The sequence below is a fragment of the Sturnira hondurensis genome, unplaced genomic scaffold, assembly GCF_014824575.4.
Source record: "Sturnira hondurensis isolate 20B ecotype Veracruz unplaced genomic scaffold, ASM1482457v3 Scaffold0012488, whole genome shotgun sequence".
Lineage (NCBI taxonomy): Eukaryota > Metazoa > Chordata > Mammalia > Chiroptera > Phyllostomidae > Sturnira > Sturnira hondurensis.
This window is the reverse complement of record NW_028085119.1, coordinates 3,649,437-3,672,914: the sequence shown is the minus strand read 5'-3', so window position 1 is coordinate 3,672,914 and position 23,478 is coordinate 3,649,437. Positions and strand designations below refer to the sequence as shown.

The 23,478-nt window shown below is 38.6% G+C and overlaps 1 protein-coding gene and 1 pseudogene across 1 annotated transcript in view; one reads left to right on the top strand and one right to left on the bottom strand.

Annotated features, from left to right (window-relative positions):
- Positions 1-23,478, bottom strand: part of MRC1 (mannose receptor C-type 1) — an 81,681-nt gene that overhangs the window by 22,001 nt on the left and 36,202 nt on the right. The window contains exons 10-20 of the mRNA XM_037060785.1: positions 17,441-17,556; positions 15,311-15,459; positions 13,176-13,375; positions 10,193-10,320; positions 9,501-9,588; positions 8,182-8,326; positions 6,793-6,834; positions 5,377-5,540; positions 2,252-2,319; positions 831-931; positions 266-408 (exon numbers count right to left, since the gene is read on the bottom strand). Coding sequence (XP_036916680.1) covers positions 266-408; positions 831-931; positions 2,252-2,319; positions 5,377-5,540; positions 6,793-6,834; positions 8,182-8,326; positions 9,501-9,588; positions 10,193-10,320; positions 13,176-13,375; positions 15,311-15,459; positions 17,441-17,556 — 1,344 coding nt within the window. The remainder of the gene's footprint in view (positions 1-265; positions 409-830; positions 932-2,251; positions 2,320-5,376; positions 5,541-6,792; positions 6,835-8,181; positions 8,327-9,500; positions 9,589-10,192; positions 10,321-13,175; positions 13,376-15,310; positions 15,460-17,440; positions 17,557-23,478) is intronic.
- Positions 10,017-10,116, top strand: LOC118997160 (uncharacterized; annotated as a pseudogene).

The window sequence follows — 23,478 nt, the reverse complement described above, 5'->3', positions numbered from 1 at the left end:
GAGATCTAAAGATTAAGTTAGTTTTATTACAAACATTCTTTTCAAAGCTCTTTTCTCTTCTGGGACAAAGGGTACAACTATTGGATAATACCTTCACATATACTCTTAATTTCCATAGAGAATTGGACGTGAGAACCTTGATCTACTCTCACCTAAAATTTTCTAAATGATGAAGGAAGCAGAAGTTCACTTTAACCTGAAAGACGTGCCTTGTCACTCTTCAGAGGAGGATTGATACCAAGACCACAACTCATGTCCTTCATACCTTGTTGTTGTAGAAACTCCAACCTTCCTTGCACCCTCCAGGGGGCGCTGGCGTGGCAGGAGTGACCGTGGTGTTGATGCTGCTGTTATGTCGCTGGCAGATGAAAGGGCTTGGATAGCCGCAGTTAATGTCGTTCCAAAACCCTAGCAAAAACCCAAAGTAGTGGCATGAATTAGTTTTATATGTAGCCAGCATTTACTTAGTGTTGTAGGTGTATTATCTTGTTTAATTGTCTCAACATATAGGTTTTGTCATTATTCCCATATTGCAGATAAAGGTGGAAGAGAGGGATAAAGGAGCTAAACATTCTGGATATTTTCCTCAAATCGGAACATTCAAAAAATCATAAAATGAAAAGTGAGAAGATCGTGTCATTTATTTGAGTGAATGTTAAGCATCTGTTCCCCTTAAAAATTCAAAGATTATGCTGCCACAATTAAAATTGTCCTTTATTCTCTCTTCTTTTTCTTGCCTAAGTGCACAAGTTATTATTTTCAGCCCAGGGAGATAGCAAATGACACATCATACCACAAGCCAAATTCAAGAAGATCTGCATATTAACTACCTGAATTTGAGTACATGACTACACAGTTCTCATCATCATTTGCAAAATTGGGTTCACCTGTGGCCCAAGCCACATAATTCACCTTGCTTCCATCCATCCAACTGGAAAAGAAAATTCAAGCATTTAGCAACAGTCCAATCATTAGAATAACTGGTTATACAGTCTAGTGGTGGGAACGGGCAAGCCAACCAAGAGGAAGGGACCATAGGATCCTAGGCTAGCAGAAGAGAGGGTACTAGAAAGCAGTTCTGGAGAGAGGGTTCTAGACAGATGGTTGTCAAGAGAAATTTTAGAGAGACTAGCAGGAAAAACCCAAAGGTGCTTCTGGTGCATTGTGCTCCTCCTTAGCAACCTGAGTAGTAGCCATGGCTACTCTCTCTTCTTCACCCTCCCTGGAAGGAGCTGCCTTTAGTCTTGCAGTGGGAGAAGAAATGGAGATGCCAATTACTCCGGAAGTGGGCCAGAGCATAAATCTTTCCATAGTACTTCTTAGGAATCGTTCTTGCAAAACACAACCACCCACAGAGAGGCTGAGAATATGGAGTTTCTTGTGAGGCCCATTATCTAAATTTCATGTTTATTCTGCTTTTTCTTATGTGGACCAATATATAGTTTAATATTCATTATAGAAATTCAGAGACATCTAGCTGGAAAATGAGCAAGAGATCATTGAAGAGATTTCTTAATTTAGAGATGATTAAAATGGGTGTTTGTCCAAAGGAGCATCAGACATTTCTGGTCTTTAAAAATAATGAGTGTAAGGTTGGGTCTCATTCCACAAAGAACAGAAGCAATGGTTGCAGGGAACATGTGTGGCTAAAACATCTGTGCATGAGCCAGAAAGACACATCTGCTTTTCAAACGTAGGAGAATATGCATATTCATGAGGAAGGAAAGAAACCCCCAGATTTACTATTTTCCGCCTCCCACCGCTTTTCTTGGCCCCTGTTCCCCATGGAAAACAGTAGTCATTCCTCTGGAGGGAAAGCCTCTCACACAGTTAAAAGTTTCTCAATGTGGTGATGTTAAAGCAGCAAGTGATGCAACATAAAAGGACCTTTGGGTTCCATGCACCAAGGGGTCCAAGTGGGAATCATAACTTTCAAAATAAATTCAATGTTCATGTGTATATAGTACACGTTAATAGACGATTTACTAACAGGTGATGGCATTCAAAAACAAAGATGGCTGCAGTTTTACAAGATTAAATCTGGTTTTGACTTACATGAGAATTAGACTGCTGACAATATTTAACAGAATTACTCTCAATTCTTTGTTTTTTTTAAAAATGCTTTTTAGTTGAAGAACTGTGGAGAACTTTTTAAAAGGACATTCAACAAAATAAAATCCTCAAAATAGCTTACATGTTTATCAGATCACTATCTTAAGTAAAGTTATTTATTTATTTATTTTTTACTTACACAAACTTTTTATCCAAGCTGATTGAAAGACCAATAAAATATGCTGGCTGTGCCTCATTCTTGTTTACCTGAAACATAGAAGTTTACATATAGTTCACTCCATGCTTACATAATAAGCAAATTCTTAAATAAAACCTACATATTAATAAGGTAACCTATTTGAGACTCTTTCTAAGAAGGGATCTATGTAGAAATTTCACAGTATATTCAACATTATATTTTTCACAAAAGTGAAAAGGAAAATATGCATATTATATAACAACCTGCATTTATAAAGCAAATATCTAAAGTCACTCTTTATAATATCAAATGCCTATAGTAATTAGGCTGTTGAAGGCCATCTTTAAAATAAAGTCGCCATTTGGGATTATGTGTCAAAACAACAACTTCTTCACCAACATACACATTTGTGCAATATTGTGAAATATCCTGAGAATTTCAAACATCCTATTACCTTTGTAATCAAATGAATTTTTATTTCTTTACTACTGTTCAACTATTTTTCTGCTCTCTCTCTCTCTCTCACCTTTTTCCTGGCAAAAAACAAGGATGCCATGAAAATTTTTAAAGAGAAAGATTAAGCCAAACACTCTTGGAGAACAACAAATTACACCTTCACTCTTAGCTGACAAGTTTGGTACAACCAAGAAAGATTTTTATATGAATAATCAAACTGTGAGACTTCTGGCCAAGATGGAGGCATAGATGGAAATACTGCACCTCCTCACACAACCAAGTTTAAGAACAACAAAGATTTAGAAGCAAAAACACAACCAGAACAGACAGAAAATTGAACTGTACCAAAGTCCAACAACAATGAACCATTCATCCAAACCTGTAAGATGGGTGGAGTTGGTGGCCCCTGGAGAGGGCTCCTGGCTGTAAGAGGCAGTGTTTAGCAGACCCAGGTACAGGGAGGAAACAAGCAAACCCAGTGCACAAGATGGTTGGCTCACCACAGTCACACATTCACACTCAGTTAAACCAGGGAAAAAAGGGGAAGTGAGACAAACCCCACAACCCAGGGCCCCAGTAACAGAAAATAAAGCCTAAAAGCACCAATTAGAAAAACTTTCAAGGGTTGAGGGGCTGGGAGAGGCTCCCAGCCTCACAGATTTCGCTGGAGTGTACACAAGCCTACCCATCTGGGATCCAGCACCAGAAGGGCCCAATTTGCTTGTGGGAAGTGGCAGAGGGGACTGAAATCTGAGAGAAAAGGAGGAGAAGGGCCATTGCTCCCCCTCTGACCCTGCCCCCACATACAACATCACAACCCAGCAACTGGGTTGCCCCACCCTGGTGAACACCTAAGGCTCTGCCCCTCACACATAACAGGTATGACCTGACCAAAACATTGTGGCTCAAATGGAAGAACAAATCAAAGCCCCAGAGCCAATACTTTTAAGTGACCAAGAGGTAGTCAACCTATCTCTTGCACAGTTCAAACTACTGGTGATCAGGATGCTCACAGAACTGGTTGATTTTGGTTGCAAATTAGATGAAAAAATAAAGGCTAACCTAAGTGAGATGAAGGAAAATGCACAGGGAACCAATAGTGACAAACAGAAAACTGGGACTCAAATCAATGGAGTGGATCAGAAGGAAGAAAGAAACAACCAAAGAGAAAAGAATGAAGAATCAAGAATTCATAAAAATGAGGACAGGCTCAGGAACCTCCAGGACATCCTTAAACGTTCCAACAACTGAATTATAGGGGTACCACAAGGGGAAGAGGAAGAGCAACAAGTGGAAAACTTATTTGAATAAATAATAAAGGAGAACTTCCCCAATCTGACACAGGAAATAGACTTCTAGGAAGTCCAGGAAGCTCAGGGAGTCCCAAAGAAGCTGGATCCAAGGAAGAACACACCAAGGCACATCATACTTACACTAACCAAGATTAAAATGCAGGAGAGAATTCTAGAAGCATCAAGAGATAAGAGGACAGTCATCTACAAAGGAGTTCCCATCAGACTGTCAGCTGATTTCTCAAAAGAGACCTTAGAGGCAAGAAGGGGCTGGAAAAAAGTATTCCAAGTCATGAAAGACAAGGGTCTACATCCAAGATTGCTCTATTCAGCAAAGCTTTCATTTAGAATGGAAGGGCAGATAAAGCACTCCTCAGATGAGGTCAAGTTCCAGGAGTTCATCATCACCAAGCCCTTATTATATGAAATGTTAAAGAGACTTATCTGAGAAAAAGAAGATAGCATGGAAGGACAGATAAAGAGCTTCTCAGGTAATGTCAAGTTCAAGGAGTTCATCATCACCAAGCCCTTATTTTATGAAATGTTAAAGGGACTTATCTAAGAAAAAGAAGATAAAAAATATGAACAGTAAAAGGACAGCAAACTCACAGTTATTAACCACCACACCTAGAACAAAAACTAAGCAAACAACTAGAACAGGAACATAATCACAGAAATGGAGATCACATGGAAGGTTAGCAACAGGGGAGTGGGAAGAAGAGAGAGGGGGAGAAAGTACAGAGAATAAGTAGCATAGATGGTAGGTAGACAATAGACACGGCGAGGGCAAGAGTAGTATGGGAAATGCAGAAGCTAAAGAACTTATGACACATGGACATGAACTAAAGGGGGGGAGTCGGAGGGGGGGTGTGCAGGGTTGGGGAGAGAATGAGGGGGGAAATGGGACAACTGTAATGGCATGATCAATAAAATATATTAAAAAAATAAAATAAAGAGACACACGCAAAAAAATAATTAAACTGTCCTATCTATTAAGCAACAATTTGGTCAACTAACATAAATTTTTTAATTAATAATGCACCTGTACTATACACAAAGGCTTAGCATGAACACCTAGTTAGGAATTACAATCTTTGAAAGTTAAATTAGTAAACTCAAGGCTGTGAAGTCTGGTTCCCCACAAAGCCCAGACCACAAAGTGGCTCTGGGTTTTGTGGTTCTGCACTGAATATTCAGGCCCTTCTGCTATGGCTAACACCCACCCCCCACCCCTCTGGGATTTACATGTTTACCCCTGACCTCAGAAGGTACAAATTCAGCACATGATTTGAAATTGCACCACAAGGTACCAATCATAGACATTATCTCTGCTTATCCCATGTCACTGGGCCAGTCTTAAATTAACCATTGTCTTACATATTTCCATAGAAACTTCTTTTCACTTTCACTTTGAATAGAGACAAGATCACCAAAATTCTTCTTGCAAAATCTTCGTGCATTGTCCATGGTTTCCTTCTCTTTGCTAAAATAATACTGGTAGTCTTTGTAAATGACCCACCCATCTTCAGTGACTGGTGGATCTGAAAAATTCACAAAAAATGGTGACGAATTTCACTTTGGTGAATTCAACAATCTGGCATGTATGGTCAACAAAAATAAAAAGGGCAGAGTAGTTATATCAGAGGCATCTTCAGCTTTGAGAGGCCAGAATAAGCAGGATGCTCATGCAGATACAGACTGAATTACCGGAGGCCAGTTGCCACTGGCCATGAACTCTGTAAAAACTCACAAATTCTCTTTCTGAGTTCCATATATCTCTGTCGGAAGAAAGAACTTCCAATGTCATTTCATCAGTAGGATCACAGAGCTGGAAGGATTTGCATCCATGCAATGTGATGTTCCAAGTTTAAGGAGTGGAGGCTGTGAGAAAGCAGCCTTCATCTTAATATAACAGGGAACTTGTAACACGTGGACTAAGGGGTTTCAGTATATCATGGAAAAGAACCAAAAGACTTTACAAACCAGGAGGGTTCCGAAGGCTTCTGCCAAACCATAGGACTCTGAATCTGCATTGTCCTAGGCTAAATAAGAGCCCCCAGAAATATCTAGAGCCCAGTTTCTGGAATCTGTGAATGTTATACAGAAGAAGGCACTTGGTCGATGGGATTAAATTAAGGATCTTGATATGGACAGACTAACCTACATGATGTGAGTAGGCCGTAAATGTAACCACAAGCATCCTGATAGAGGGAGGCAGGGGAGATGTGACTACAGGAGAAGAAAGCAATGTGACAATGAAGTAAGATGCCACATTTCTTGTTCTGAAACTAGAGGAAGGGCCATGAAACAACAATTACAAAGAATGCAGCTTTAGAAGCTGGTGCAGGCAAGGAAATTGATGCCCCCTTTGAGCCTCTGAAGGGAGCATGGTCCTGCTGATGCCTTGATTTCAGCTCAGTGAAACTGTTTATATTTTTGACCTCCGGAACTGTAAAGGAATAAATGGTTGTTCCTTTAGGCCACCAAGCTTGTGGAAAATTGTTACAGCAGCCACTGGAAACTAATACAAGAGCTGAAGAAGAAACAAATGCTCTTGGATTTGAGTCATTACCCCTGAGATGTTGTGCTGACAACCGCCTGAAGTTTGTGCTCAGGAGCGTCTGTCTGGAAAGATCCAAACTTCCATGGGATTCTCAAACCTTTAAAGAACTTCTGCTATCCACCTTCTTAGGGCAAGTGGGTTTTTTTTTTTCCCATTGGAAGAGGAAAGAGGGAAAAAGGACTATGAATATAGAGATCAGAAAATTTCAGAAAAAAACAAAAAACACCTACTGTCTTCAGGAGCTGGTGTTGGCTCAGGTTTTGGTGTTTGTCCTAAAAAAAAATAATAATAATAATGTAAAGTATGCTGCACTTCTGCTACTACATTTTCTTCTATTTTCACCATTTTCATGGGTCAATATGGCTAAAAACTTGATGGTTCTCTTTTTTTCCCCTCTCTCCCATTAACTCTCCAATTCTGCCATCACACTATGGAGGAGGAGAATGAAGAAAAACAGAAGTAGGGGTCAGGAGATTAACAAAGTAGGTACAATGATAGTCACTGGAAATCCGAAACAGAGTTATCAGGCACCATAAACAGTGTCAACAGGGAGAGAAGGACCCGAGTTTCGGAGTCAGAATGCCAAGGTTCAAATCCCAGACCTGGGTTTAAAATGCTACCCTTAATTCTGCCCACTGCTCTAAGCAGGAGGAGTAAGGAATGTAATGCACCAGCAACACTGTGCCTCTAGCAGTGGGATGGAGACAGAGGCAAGGTTTCCCAACAGCAGAGGGCGATGTGGTTCCATTTATCTGTTCACAAAGACAAGTTGATGTACATTGTTAGTTCAACGTGGGTCTATTTGCTCATTTTCATTTGTTTGATTGTTTGTTTAATATAAGAAGCTAACCCTAGCCAGTGTGGCTCAGTTGGTTGGGCAGCGTCCTGTAAACCAAGAGGCCATGGGTTCGATTCCCTGTCAGGGCACATGTTTAGGTTGCAGGTTTGGTCCTCAGTTGTGCCACATACAGGAGGAAACCAATAGATGTTCCACTCCCACATCAATGTTTCTCTCCCTCCCTTCCTCTAAAATCAGTAAGCATGTCCTTGGGTGAAGACAAAAACAAAAAAAACAGAATCTGAATCCTCTGACCTCCATGTCTGAATTGCATACATGGAACGTTCTGGGGCAAGATCACGACTGACGGTACTGCTCCTTTTTGACCATTAGTAGCGTGGTATTTGTTCTTTGTGTTGGACACTTCCTTGAATATCAATACTTAGAATATTTGGGCTTAGGGAACCTTTCACCTTCTGGGTGTCCAATGTAGGTTAAAAGGCGGCAATTCCAAAAAGAAATGGCATGTGCATTGCTCTGCTCACAGAGCAGAACACTCGCTCCTACCACTGCAGAAACAGAGCCAGAAATCAAAGTCCATGGGAACTATTTTGGAGGACGTGACTCTAGTCTAGGATTCCCGGGTGGCCTTTTGATCTTCTGTTCCTTTGGAACATTTGTCTGTGCTCAGCAACTTCATTCTCATCCTGTGAAATGATGGTTCCTGCCAGTTCCTTTATTTTTAATTGTGTTTGTTTGGTTCCACTAATAAAGGGAAGATATTGGGTTGTTGTGAGTTAGTTCTTCAAGTGAAGACAAAGGGAGAAACAGGTCATCATACCTTTATGTATCTGGCAAATCCAGTTCTTAAGATGTTCACAGTTAATATCATTCCAGGACATACTAGGGTCACCTTTCAACTCTCCACAGTATTCAGTATTTCCATAATTATTAGGTTCTCCATAAGCCCAATTTTCATAGGAAACCTATGTTAGGAACATTACATAGCAGCCATTTATATCAGGTCAGTGCCGATCTTTTACCCAAATAGGTAAGGAACGACGTATTTACAATTTTAAATCCATTTCTTTGTTTTTCTCACCATAGCTTTGCTTTGAAAGCAAGATTGATAAACATGGATCAGAAAGACCTTTTAATACATGGGAACTTAAACTTGAGTAGAGTATGCTACTGATTATTACAAATTTTCTTTACTCTCATTGAATAGAATGGTCTAAGGTCACAAAAGCAGAGTTCATATCGTACACAGTAGAAATAACTCGGCTAAGAGCTCCACTTCTCAGGATTGGGAGTTCCTACATTTCTAACACATTCTTAAAAGAAAATATTTCAGAGGGATGTTGGAAACTTTCTCTTTATTAGATGGGTATCATAAAAGTTGCAATAGTTCCTTTGCAAAAGAAACATACCTGTGACATGTTACTAACAAAGCTATCAGATTTTACCAAAATGAACAATGGAAGAAAATAGGGAGCTGGGTTTAGGTTCCCCAGGAGTTTTCAGTGTGGAACCATAGTCCACAGGGTTTAGGACTAAGTGTTATGACCTATTTTCCAGAGATATAATACATAATATTCGAAAATCAATGGGTCATCAAATATACCATCTTATCCAAGGTCTTTGAGAAGTTGCTGGTGGGTTGTAAGAGGAGGAGAACTGAAATCACACAAAATCACTCCCTGAGGACTAACGAGCGAGTCAGTCAGCGCTCGGCCTCTCACTTCTCCGTCCTTGAGACTGGAGAAGTCTGGCCAATGGTTGTTCTGAAATATCTAAAGTTGTTTCCAGATTTCTTGATCTATAAGAGGCTACAGAACACTCAATTTTTAAGAAGTTTAACTATGTGCATGCCCATTTTCTATGATAGAATGCATATATTATTTTATATAAACAAGTAGAGTGAGTTTCCTAATTTTTTTTTATCTGGTCAACATGGTCACACCTGGGGTGACCCAGAGAGCTACCCTGGGGCAGGGGCAGAATAATAACCCTAACATAACATTTATTTTTCATAGAAAAATGTCTCTAGCTATCATAATAACCAGTCTTACAAAAACTGTGGATTAAGCCAAGAAATAACATTAAAATAAATACTACGTGAGAAGGGAAGAAAATGATACAGTAAATCCAATCACTCACAGGAGAACCATCGCTCCAAGTAAAGCCCTCTGAAGGACTTCCATACGTCAGCCCCAACCAGAAGAGCTCATGGTAGGTCGCACTGGCCCTACAACACATTAGACACAAAGAAACTTTATGCATGAAACAACTCTGGTGACCCATGAGGACTAATCACACTTGAAAGCCACCTCCAAATCAAGAACTACTTAGTACACAGGCAAAGAGATCCAGTGATTAAATATAAGCATTATTCAATAGATGCTCATTTTGTTACAACCCATAAATATACTTCAAACGAGCCACCATTTGAGAATAAATAAACACTATCTTTTAGTGTTTAAAGCACTGAAAGAGAGTCACTCAGTTACTCATTTAACAATATGCGTCGAGGGACTTGTACTTTCCCATTCGTCACAGCATCTATAGTTCTAAAATTAAGGCACTTAGATGTAAAACTGAATTTAAAAGGGCCCATGGATCTGGGGTACAATACATGAATTCAAAGCAACACCATGAGCCAACACTTCTGAAAACATACAATTTCCACAAGTGCGATGATTGGGTGTTCATGCTCTGGTGTGACATGTGCCTCCCACAATCCTTGTGACAACACCGGCACACTACCCATGGGACATAAAAAAAATTTTTTTCTCAACATCATGAGCACCAAGTAGACCAACAAAGGAGTATTATCTAAAGAAGATACTCACGTTATTAACCGCCATATAGTTTGCTTTTCCTCTTTATTATTGATACTTGCTAGGTCTCCACCCAGAGCTCTACAGAAATCTCGAGCTTCAAACCAGGTTTTCTTCTCATGTATGCCTTTGGTGAACAGCTAAAAATGATGTGGTTTCAGAAGTTATTTTACACTGCATAGCTTATTGACTTGAGAAATAATTATTTACTTTTGATGAGATTTCCTTTTAATAAAAAGCAAGCCATTGCCATGGCCCAAAATGATGTGAATTCTCTTAGTTAAAAATCGATTTATGAGTGAATATTTGGGTAATAAAATTTAGGGAGTGATTTGGTTGGGAGCACTTTAAAAATAAAATCATGTGATAGCACAGGGGAAATGAGATTAAAATCTTAGAAACTTTAGACATATGGGTTGCGCACACAGTTCGTTATAGAAGACAGGTTTAATCTGGTTAAGTGTGAAATGTAGCACTGAAGTGGAAAAAAATTGAAGAAACTTGGATACAGAGAACGTAAACATGTATATAGAGCATTTTCAGGAAAAGATCTTCCCTACAGTTGTGCCGGGGATTGGTAGGCTGTCGGGGTTAAACAGTAACTCATCTGGCGGCTTTGCAACACTTGGTTGGTCCCATCCTTCAAAACCACTTGGTCTTTTTTCCTGACAGATGCACATTTTCACAATGATTGGAGCATATACTCTGACACTCACCTGTCAGAGCATCTAAAAATATGGTCATAAGCAAAACTTGATTTAATAGATTAATAACTTAAGGAATGTGTCATATTACCCAGAGGACTGCAGTGAATATGGAATCCACTGACGGTCTAGGCAACACTCGTCGGTATGCAGAGAACTTAGGAGTTCATTGTCTGCACACACTTTTATAATTTTCATTCATTGTCTTTCATGAGTCATGGCGCTATCATCCAAGGCCTGCAGAAAAAGGAATGTGCTTCCAACAGATTGTGGCTGCCCAGCTGTCATCACGCCATCCAAGGCAACCTTCACCTTGACCCTAAATTGAGCTCTCCAGACAACGGTATCTTGATCAAGTTTCCACTTAAGTAACCCGAAGACTCTTGTGACTACCTCAACTTGCTAGACTGTGATATAAGATTTTATTTTATTGAATCAATTTCCTATTAGCTGAATTTTATTAATAATTCCTGTTTCTTAATCTATACAAAGATGGTCGATAGATTTCCAAACAAACTCTACCCCAAGCACCTCTAAAGCCACAGATGCCTCAGTGAAGCACATCTGTAGATCTGTTGAACATACACTTGGATAATGCCTCCTGGAACCCAGGTTTGCTCCCTAGCTCTGGAGAATTCTGCAGTTTCTCTCTAAATCCTGCAACAAATCTCCATAGCCTATCGCTCTGAGCAAACGCCTGTGTATAAAATAAGCCTGGCCTTTGGGTGGCAGCTCAAAAGTTTGCCGGCAACAACAATACCTGATCTTCTTTGTCTTTGTCCTCAGTTAATTAATATACAAAATCTCTCCCCTTTGAGGCCGATATATTCCCTTCTGTACAAATTATGTTTTTAGCCCAGACTGGCTAATCTGGATTGGACAATTCATCCATCTCTATTGCTGTTAATGGGAGTTTCCTACCCAACTAGCCATACCCCTCAAGTTAGAAAAGATTAAGCAACGTTATTCTCACACACATTGATAATTCAAGTTCTTTATCAACCCTGCCTGTGTTAGAAGGCATGCCACAGCCATATGCCATTCACAGGATTAAATAACAGAGGTCCTGAGAGAGGAACTTTAGAGACTAATATCATCAATTAAGATAAGTACATTTCTGCATTTGGCTAAACCTAACCTTCTCTAGAAAAAAATAGGACTTATAAGACAAAGAGGAAAAAGGCTCAAATAAATTCATTGGGGTGTTTGGTTGTATGGGTGAACTTGTTTGCATAAGGAGAAACTGTATGATCTAGCCTGGGATTGTATAAAATAATAGCAGACTGCATTACAATCATAGGTTTATATAATTTAACTCCTAGATGGTTTATAAAAGTGACATTTTATTGAGATATGTGCAATATTATCAATGGAAGTCAAACAATTTCGAATCAATGATAAAGATTGTTATTAAAAGNTATAAGACAAAGAGGAAAAAGGCTCAAATAAATTCATTGGGGTGTTTGGTTGTATGGGTGAACTTGTTTGCATAAGGAGAAACTGTATGATCTAGCCTGGGATTGTATAAAATAATAGCAGACTGCATTACAATCATAGGTTTATATAATTTAACTCCTAGATGGTTTATAAAAGTGACATTTTATTGAGATATGTGCAATATTATCAATGGAAGTAAAACAATTTCGAATCAATGATAAAGATTGTTAGTAAAAGATAAAAAATAATAGCAGAATATCAAATAGTCATTTAAAAGGCATTGAACCCCCTGTGCTCCTCCCCACCCAGCAACGGCTCCATCTCCTGGAGGTGTAATGAGCAAGGGCTACATCAGGACAATGGAGCATTATCTTCAAGATACCCATCTGGCATTTTGCAGATTCGTTTATCAATTCAGTTAACTAAAAGCTTGATCTCGAAGAACAGGTCAAAAATGAGATGCAATGGGAAAGAATGAGGGGGGAGTAAAAAAATTTTCATTGAGATGGAAAGAAATGAAAGCTCAGACTAGGGCCAGAAAGCGTGAAGGAGGGGAGAGAGGCAAAGAAGTGAGTGATGAAGGCAAAGCATGAGAAGAAAGGCTGCCGTGAACTGTGTGTGTGCTGAAGGCCATTGTTGTTGTTCTACGTGCAACTGGTCATTAGCCTTCACCCAAGGGGAGCTCTTTCAAAATTAACAATGCCAGGTCCCTCTTCCAGATCGATAAAATCAGAATTTCTACAGGTGAAGTTGGGCATGGTGGGTTTTGGTTTCATTTTGTTTTAATTTCTTAGCTGGCTCTTTAGGCTGGAACATACTCCAAGTTCTGTATTAGCTTTGCAATTGTGACTTACCTTGAAACACAAGCTTGATTTACTGGTGGTGCCCCAGTCCTCTGGACATTTGGGTTCGGGTGTCGTTGTGGGCTCTGGAGGGCGCGTTACTCCTTCTGCCCAGTACTTGCACACAAATTTTGCCTTTTCTTCACATTTCAAAACATCCCACAAGCCCCCTGCAATCCCAGTTTTCATGGCAACACAACCTGGTTTTCTCCCTGTGTTCAACACATAAAGCAGAGTTCACTTAACAGGAGCTGCTGACAGCCGGCCACGCTCACAGGAGACAGTTCAAACCTGAGTGGCAAATCATGTGGTCAAACCTGCATGTGATGCAGAAACACGGAGAAGAGAGCCTGTGACATGTAGCCATTTATTTGTGCTTTTTTGTGCTTCGTTACAGACGACTTCAAAATGAGGTATACCTGAGCTAGAAATTTGGTTTAGTTATTCAATCACTCTGAACTTGTTGCTTCATCTTAAAATACAAATATCACTACCTACCTTACAGAGTTGTAGTGAATTTTTTCATGGGTAAGAAAAGTACGTAAAATAAAATGAAGACTCTATCAAACTCAATAGCTTATAATTCTGTTTCACAGTTTTGATTATTCCAGATAGTAATTACTGAAGACAGAGCTTTGAAAACAGTAGAATTCCTTCTGCTGAGATGAGGGCATCTTTTATTATTATTCTTTCTTTTACCCTTTGCAACAGCATGGATGGACCTGGAGAGCATTATGCTACGTGAAATGAGCCAGTCAGAGAATGACAAATACCACGATTTCACTCATATGTGGAATCTAATGAACAAAATGAACTAACAAGCAGAATAGAGACAGACTCATAGAGCAGGCTGACGCCTGGGTGGGGGCGAGTAAGGGGTGGAGGGACGCAGCAAAAAGGGAGAAGGAGTCATGGGCATGGACAACAGTGTGGTGACTGCTGGGGCAGAGCAGGGTAAAAATACAATAAAAACATAAAGAACATTAAGCGTTTGGAGTAACTCTCAAAGTTCTGGGCAGGTACATCTTTTCCAAAGCATTTTCATTAAGATACCTGACTCCCTATGGCTCCCGTTTCACCCATTTTTATCCCTGAGGACATTCCAGGATCAATTCCCCCATATCCTACAGCTGAATGAATACCACCAGCAAAATTAAGGACTTTGTCCTAGAGTAATTATTACCACTCCTACCAATATTTTTTAAGTGTGCGCTCGGCTCTTAATATATTGGCCAGTTCTTTAAAAATCAACTGAAATTTTACTATTTTTCAGAATATTCAATAATTACAAAAGAATCACACTGTTCAAATTACTGATCAGTTTACCTTATTGTAAGCTGAGAATACACATTAAAAGAACTCTTGAAGATTAGGACTTGTTAAGCTAAGTAGTACATTCATAAACTTTAGCTATTATTTCTTCTTAAGTTTTTTGCCCTGGGGGTTGTCACACTGGGTAAGGTCATATGCTATGACATCTGTGTAAAGAAGGCAAAGACTCTTTGAGAGTCTATTGCAGAAACCACTTACTAGGGAAACTAATCAACATTTAGAAGGGGGCAGGTAGTGGTGCCAGCAGCACAGATTTGGGATTTCCACAGATTAAAGTCATGGTCTGAAGTTGCCTGGTCACATAAATTTTCTGAGTCCCACATCTTTGAAATGAAGACACTTAAAACTTACCTTGAAAGTTTCCCATAAGGATGAAATAAAACCCAACACATATAAAGGACTAAGCAGGGTGGCACATACAAGATGCAGAAATGAGTTCCAGGTAACCACTACCAACTCAAGCACACTAATATCTCTATTCACAGTTGCATTAAAATGGTGCACATCCCTTTAGCAGAGTTTTAAGCTTTCAGAAATAAGCTAACCATTTGGGACATTTGTAGTCATTCAGGATTTCATAAATAGTTTTCAAATAGAGCAGCAATCAATAATCTGGCAGATTCCCTCGTGTGCTTAGACCACTGCAAACTAGTTGAACATTAAAAAAAAGAAAACCAGAAATAGAACAGAATATAAAATATTGAAAGCACAATTAATTTACCTAGTCATTTGGACAGGCACATCAGGAAATGACAGTCTTTGCCCACCAGATGTGCACACCGAATTCAAAGCTCAGACTGAAGTTCTGCACGTACCTGGCATTTCTGCGTTCCAGTGAGTGAACTGGACCTGCTCCTCAATGGTCCATTGAAAGGTCCCTTTGTTTTGTACATCAGAAAGTCCTATCCAAAAATATTTTTCAGGCCTCAATCCAACAAAACTAGTTAGAAAGGCTTGCTCATATCTAAAAAGCAATAATAATTTAAAATTTTTAAAAACTAAACCGAATTTTAGAAATATTTACACAAATATTTCCAATTATCAACATAAAATGTATCTCATTTCTATGTTTGCACTATGATTTAGTTGGTAGCTCAAACATGTTTTGTTATGTTTATGTTATTTATATTAGGCAAATGTTCACTAGGGAAATGTGATCTTATGAAGGTAAGACATCACACAGCTGAGTGAACAAAATCTTTTAAATATACTCAAACCACTTCTCCCTATTCCTCACCAGCCCCTCTCCCATTCTCAAAATGTAAGAGAATTCTGAAAATGAAGAAGAAAAAACTATAACATTTGAAAATGATTGTTTAAAAATCAGTCCATTTTTTAAATATTTCAAATGCTCTGCACAATACTTGGTTAAGTAAATTGAAAGGTCATAGTATTATCAAGAATGATACAAATGGAAAAATCTGTGCAAATTTCCCACTCAATTGCCTTCTCACATCTATGCTCAGAAACAGAAAATTATTAAGAAATACAGAGAAGCTGGGATTCAATCTCCAGAAGGAATTGGGAGCAGAATTACAGATTCAAACATTTTCTCTCCCTTTGGATCTCATCTATGTATCTGGCATAATATTCTAATAACACAATTTGGTTAGTAAAGGAACCAAAGTTTGTCTTAATTGACAAATACCAGATAATGAGATGGCAATGTAGGCAAGAATCTCTCTATGGAGCAAAAGCCAAGTGGTACCCAAAGTTTCCAGGAACAAAGGGAGGTGGGTGACTCCAGAGAGAGCAGAGAGGGACGTGCAGGGAAAGCTTCCAATACAGAACATTTGTTTGACCCTAGACTGAATAATTCCATCTCCTAAACTGAGCAACCGCCCCCCCCCCAAATCAAAGTTCTACACTCAATTTCTCTTAGAAGTCTAAAAAACTAATAGAACCACAGAGTTAGTGAGCTCCTGAATATAAACATCATGGAAAACACAAAGAAAAACAAACCTAAACTCTAAAATATAGGGGAATCTCCGCTCCAGGAGACCCAGGGGTCAATGGCAGTGCAGACCAGATGCGTCCCCACCTTACTTGGAGATGTGCAGCTAATCTCTGTGTCACGAGATAAAAGCACCTGTGTTCTGACTGTCAGACATTAGCGTAATAGCAGAGCGTCACCATGTCCTAGACATTTAACTGTATACGAAAGAAGGATGAGGGCTAAACTACAAGGTCTTTTGTAAAGACCATGCTTATGACAGCACATCCTTCATTTTATCAAAGGGTTTCTAATGCCAAGAGCATCCTCTACATTGTATTGACTCTGCCTCAGAAGGCCAATGGATATGACTTGTACTACAACTCAGTAATCGTTTACTTTCCACTGAAAATGATATGGACATTTTAAATTTTCTTTTAAGCTTCTCATGGGCTTATTCCAGAGCTTTGCAAAGAATAGAGGAAAATAAACACTAAAATCTTAAAAATGAATGGGACTCCAGATGTCAAAAGTTACATAAAATTCTCTATGTCCATATGATTTTCTTGACCTATAAATCTAGTAAACCTGGCAAAGAAAAAGAAAAAACAAGGAAGAATGGGAAAAATGAATAAAATATTCAGCAAACCTCTCTGCCTTCTTTTTGGGTAGATAAAAAGTGGTAAAGATAAAAGTAGGATTTTTTTGCTGAAACTTTTTACTTATTTTTCCTGCTTCAAAAAATGGACATATCAGAAAAAGTTATGTCCCTACTACAGTGTTAGTAAACAGTTCTGAATACTGCATTTAGTACTAAAAATGACAAAATATTTTATAATGTTTACGATTAAGAATTCAAATAAGAATATGACTGTTAATCTTCTGCTTTTACAAATCATACCTCATGACCCCATGTAATTCACTCAGAAGTATAGAGCGCATGGATACCCGGGCTTTCCGGAAAATGTTTCGTTATGTGACATCTTAAAACAGAGTTAAGATCACTCCATACCTGTCGGCCACAGTTGTCAGGTGCGCCTTCTCACTCACACAGGTTTGGTTTGCTTCTGCAAAGGTTGAAAGGCTGTGTCCAATCATGTAGCAGTAGAAGCCGTATCTTTTCCAGCCCTGTTAGTGTCATCAAGCAGATTATCACACATAGGTATTAGATAATATTATATTAATAATCCCTCTGTTGCCCTGGCTGGTGTAGCTCAGTGGATTGAGCGTGGGCCTGCGAACCACACGATCACGGTTCGATTCCCAGTCAAGGCACATGCCTGGGTTGCAGGCCAGTTCCCGGCAGGGGATGAATGAGAGTCAACCATACATTGATATTTCTCTCTCTCTCTCTCCTTCCCTTCTCCTCTAAGATAAATAAATAAAATATTTAAAAAAATAATCCCTCTGTTGTGAAACACAAATTGATAACGAAGAGAACTAACAGAACACAAATGTGAATAATCTGAAATGCAATGAAAATCATTTATATGAAGAAAGGAAATGGTAGTGTTTTATTCCTCATAAGACAAATTGTGATACAAAATGGGTGGGGAGCCATCATTCTCTCTCCTCCAACAAAATGATTTGTGAAATATTTATCAAGGCAACCGAACATAATGGCGAAGACTCCGATTTCAGAAAAGGGAGCCACAGGAAGTAAGAGGCGGAATAGCAAGGCTTGTCGCCTCCTGAAGCCAGCAGTAGATGCCAAGTATAAAGCCGATCACCTGGTCATAGGAGAGTAGCTACCGGACTTCTGGCAATATGATTTGGCATGGTCCCTCTCCTACGCTTCAAACACGCAGAAATGCTGAATCAAAGCATAACAACAAAAAACCCAGACTAGAGTTTGAGAGGGGGAAGGGGAAGTCTCCAGGCACCAGAAAGTAGTAGAAAACTAAAAGCTGGGTCCTCACTGGTGTGGCTTGGTGGGCCGGGCGCCACCCTATAAACCTGAAGGTCACTAGTTAGATTCTGGTCGGGGTGCAGGCCTGGGCTGTGGGCCGGGTCCCCAGCTGGGGGGGCGGGGCATACGAAGGGTGACCAATCAATATTTCTCTCGCTCACTGATGTTTTTCTCACTTTCTCCCGCCCATCCCCTCTCTCTAAAAATAAGTGAACAAAATCTTAGAAACAAACAAACAAACCAACTAAAGACTGAATTGGAAAAATGCACTAGCTGAGAGTTGTCTAAAGGGTAACACACTTAGATTAAGGCACCAGAGTCTAGGAGCTGGGATTTAAATCTCAACACAGATGAGGACCTTAACTATCAGCTTATCTGAGGCAGGAGATGGAACTGAAATTCTTGCATAAAAATAATCTCCATTAAAGGTAGCCTTGCTGTGAAAGGAGAACAAAAAACTTTGCCCACAGAATGAGGAAATAACAGAGATATTTGTCATCTGCCTGGGGTTCTGGGAGGGAAAAATGAATACCAAGTCTGTGCCACAGATGGGTGTTGGCCCCAACTTTACACTATTTATACTGTATGAGAGGCCACAGGGAGGCGGGGAAAACAAACTTGATCTACAAAAAGAGAATCTCCTAGGCACTCAGAGAAGAAAGTGCAAAACTCACAACAGAAATACTTCCTCAACCCAGGTCACATGAGACTGTGGCATTTGAGAGTTGGGGTGGAGATGGAGTGCGTATTAACTCATAGTCAAAAACTACAAATCCTGTGAGAAAATGTCTCATGTTAAGTGAGAGTTAATAATTTAACATAATAAAACATCTGGGGAAATATATAAATAAGTATGTTTAAGATGACTTAAGAAGAAATAGAATCAATAACGAAGGATCAAAATGCTATGAAGAAAGAATGAGAGGATTTGAAAACACACAAAAATATAGAATTTCAAGAAAAGAAAAATATAAAGTGAAAAACTAAACTTCGACACTGAAAACAGCCCCAGTGCACATGGCTCAGGTGGTCGGAGCATTGTCCCATGACCGAAGGGCTGCAGTCAGGGCAGTGCTGAGGCTGCCGGGCGGACCGCAGTTAGGTCACGGACATGAGGCAACTGATTGATGTTTCTCTCTTATGTCAGTGTTTCTCTCTATCTCTCTTCCTTTCTCTCTAAAGTCATTAAAAAATTCATTGATGAGGATTAAAAGAATTGAAAATAAACCAAATTTCAGAAATTGAAACTGAACAAAACCAAAAACAGCCTTACTTTTCAGATGGCTTTCAAAGTGATTATTAAGAAAAAATGAGATTAACAAAATCAAAATATAGTTTAGGTGGATGGACATATTCAAACTTCTTCCTTACATTGTACAATGCAACTAGAGTATTATAGTTCACCACGGCCATTCTCCACATAAGAAAGAAGGAGCTTATACCCTTTGCAATGGCATGGATGGAACTGGAAAGCATTATGCTAAGTGAAATAAGCCAGGCGGTGAGGGACAAGTACCATATGATCTGACCTTTAACTGGGGCATAATCAACAAAGGAAAAAAGCAAATGAAATATAACCAGAGTCATTGAAAATAAGAACCACCTAATAATAGCCAGAGGGGAGGGGGAGGGGACAGGGGGAGATGGGTTTTCAGGAACTACTATAAAGGACACATGGATAAAACCAAGGGGGAGGATGGAAGCAAGGGAGGGAGGTGAGTTTGGAGGGGGTGGGGGAGGGGAGAGGAGAAAATACAAACAAAAAAAACATTAACATGAAATATTTCTCAAAAACAAATAATGGCTAGATTAAATGTAGAAAATAGGGTTTTAGAATGATTAGCAAATTGGATGAATGTAGCAGAGAAATTAAAATATGAAAAGAGGTTAGAAAACATGTTAATTGAAAAACAAAATACAAACATCAGTCTAAAGTATATTTCAAAAGCACCAAATAAAATTAATGATCAATAATTTTTAAGAATTCATACAAGTATAAGTCCTCAGAATGAAGGGGCGTATTTAGTACCAAACTGAACCAATAAAACCAATCCAAGCCTTGACACATTCACTAACCCTGCAGAATGACAACGACAATGAGATCCTAAAATCAGAAAACATAGGTAACCCACTTTTTGACAAGGGAGGATTACTCTCTAACAGGAATTCCAATGGCAAAAGTCAAGGAGAGGAGAAAATAGAATAATATATAAAGTACTATCAGAAAATAACTGTCAAGCCCTGGCTGGCGTAGCTCAATGGATTGAGCACGGGCCTGCGAACCAGACGATCTCGGTTCAATTCCCAGTCAGGGCACATGCCCGGGTTGCAGGCAGGTTCCTTGCAGGCTAACTACCAGCAGGGGATGCACAAAAGGCAACCATACATTGATGTTTCTCTCCCTCTCTCCTTCCCCTCTAAAGATAAATAAACAAATAAAATCTTTAAAAAAAATAAAATAAAAATAAAATCCATTTAAAAAAAAAGAAAATAACTGTCAATCTACAGTTCTAAAATGACCTATCGAAATTATGATGCGGGGCAAGAATATAAATTCAAGACATTTTCAGACAAGGGCAGCGGTTTCTCGTCTCCCACATCACTAGTGAGAGAGCTCATGAAAGATTTACTTTGGCAAGAAGGAGTGTAAAACCAGGAAAAACAAGTGGGCCAAAAGTCTGCTCTGAGCAAACAATTAAATGAATGTCTTAGTCAATTCTGGTCTAAGTGCCTATACAAATGGCAAAAATAACCAATTGGCGGTGGGAAGTTAAATAGTGGAATATGAATGAGATCTGTAGTTTAGTTCAACTGTATTGTATTCGCATCGGCTATCTGGGTGTGATAATGTACACGAGTCAGATAAGAAGTGATCATTTGAGAAAGCAGAGTGGGTGACAGAGAGGAATTCTGTGTGCTTTTTTGGTCCATTTTGCCTGAGTCTAACATCTTTTCAAAATTAAACTTTTTAAAATGTTTAAGTAGAATAACAACCTTCAGTTTGTTCAGGAAGCAGAGATATTGAATAACTTGAACTTAAAGTCAGGAATGTATGTTAAAAACATAAAGTTAACCATGTAAAAAATAGAAGTAGAATATATAATCTCCAAATGTGTAGAAGAGAAAGATGGGATAAAGATATTTAATAGAACCAATGGGGTACAGGAAAGGAGAAAAAGAAATAAAATAAAACATAATGGTCAACAAAATAAAGTACAAAATAAGATTATAGAAACTAATCCAAATATAAGAATCTGCAAAACAAATCTAAACTCATATGCTTGCCATTTAAAAGCCAATAAATTAGATAAAAATTAAAATGCAGACATATATTTATAAGGACCATCCCTAAAATACAATGATTAAAAGTAATTAGTTGGCAAAGAACTTTTAGGTACAATACCAAGCAAAAAGATATCTTCTGTAACAATATTATTTAAAAATGATTTTATGAATAAAGTAATTACATAATTAAAGGACTGATTCATTAGGAACATATAACACAGATCAAAGTATATAAAGCAAAAATTGGCAGAACTACAGAAGAATATTTTGTCAAGCAGACAAAATATCAGGAACATAAAATATCTAGATAATACAATTGCTAAATCTTATCTAGTCAACATATATACACCTGCGAACCCAATTGTCAAAGGTCATTCTGTTCAAGCACCTATGGAATATTTACAAAAACTAACTACGAGCTACACCACAAAGGCAATCTCAACAAATAACAACAAATAGCTTTATATGTTCACAAGGGAAGGAAATAAAATCAATAGTACCTCCCAATTTTTTATAAACTAGTAAACAAACAAAACCCCCATCACTACCAATGTACACACACACAGGCACACATGCACACACACACACCTAAATCATTCCTGGGCCAAAGAAACCAAAAACATTTAGAATTGAATCATAACAAAACACTACATAACAAAACTCGGTGGCTGTTCAATGGAGTCGTTACACCTTATATTTCTATAAACATTTTAAAATACATTCAGTTTACATCATATCCATTAATTCTTCCATCTAAACCTCCTGGTTGTATATTTGATATTTCTGAATTTTGCACTCATCCTTCGGATTCCCAGTCAGCCTGGAAAAAGAGACTTATGAATAAGGAGAATCACATTCGCAACTGCCAGCCATCCTGGAACTTTAGCATCTCGGGACCACCTTATGAGAATTTCTTGCCCAGTATTTCCCACACAGGTAAGCAATGAATTGAAAGCTGAATCCCAGATCAGTATGGCAACAGGCCTGTCACTTTGAATTCTCAAAAAGGCCCCTATTCCACCCAGGGCCCAGGCCCAGACTCCCGCTCAAAAAAAGAAACTGTCTTATATTTCTTTGCTGGTGAGTGGATTTTTTTTTCTAGTTTTCCCAGCTCTTTGAGAAAATCATTGCCTAGAACAGGTGTTATCAAACTGGTCAAATTATTTACTAACTTTGAGCTTAGGTTGCCTCTTCTATTTAATTAAGAATGTAACATTTATTCTTTAAATCAATGAGAGCAATATAAATCCACTCAACAAACAGTTGCTTTTTATTTAAATATTTTCCTATTTTTCTATTAGCATCCTAATGATTAAATTGAATTATATCAGATTACAGATACAAAAATTAGTAGACTGTATGTGTAACTTTGATTGATTGCACAGAAGTAGGAAAATTTAAGGAGTGTGTCTTGCCTACAGAAAATTACAATAATATACATTACAGTCCCCTTACATGCATATGTTTAGGCACAGAATATCTCAGTGTAGTGGGAACAAAACCAGTAGTGAAACTGCAGTGACCTAGGGACAGAAGACAGAAATCTAGTCTTGCCCCTGTGTGACTCTAAGAAAGTTATCACTTCTCTGAACTGAAACTTCCAGAATGCAAAAATTAAAAGTGTAATTTTCATCACTAAGATCATTTTTATCTCTAGCAGCCTGCACTTTTTCAGTATCTGCTCCATGTTTCTTTATGGTTTATTTGTGCAGTTCTAAATTATGTTTCACGGATTCTCAGCCTATTGGTATTTGCCATGATTTGATCACAACATGACACTCTTGGAAAGAAAATACATTTCTACTTTATTTTTGTCCAAGAGAAGTGAGAAAGGAAAAAAAGCAGAGGATGGCCGA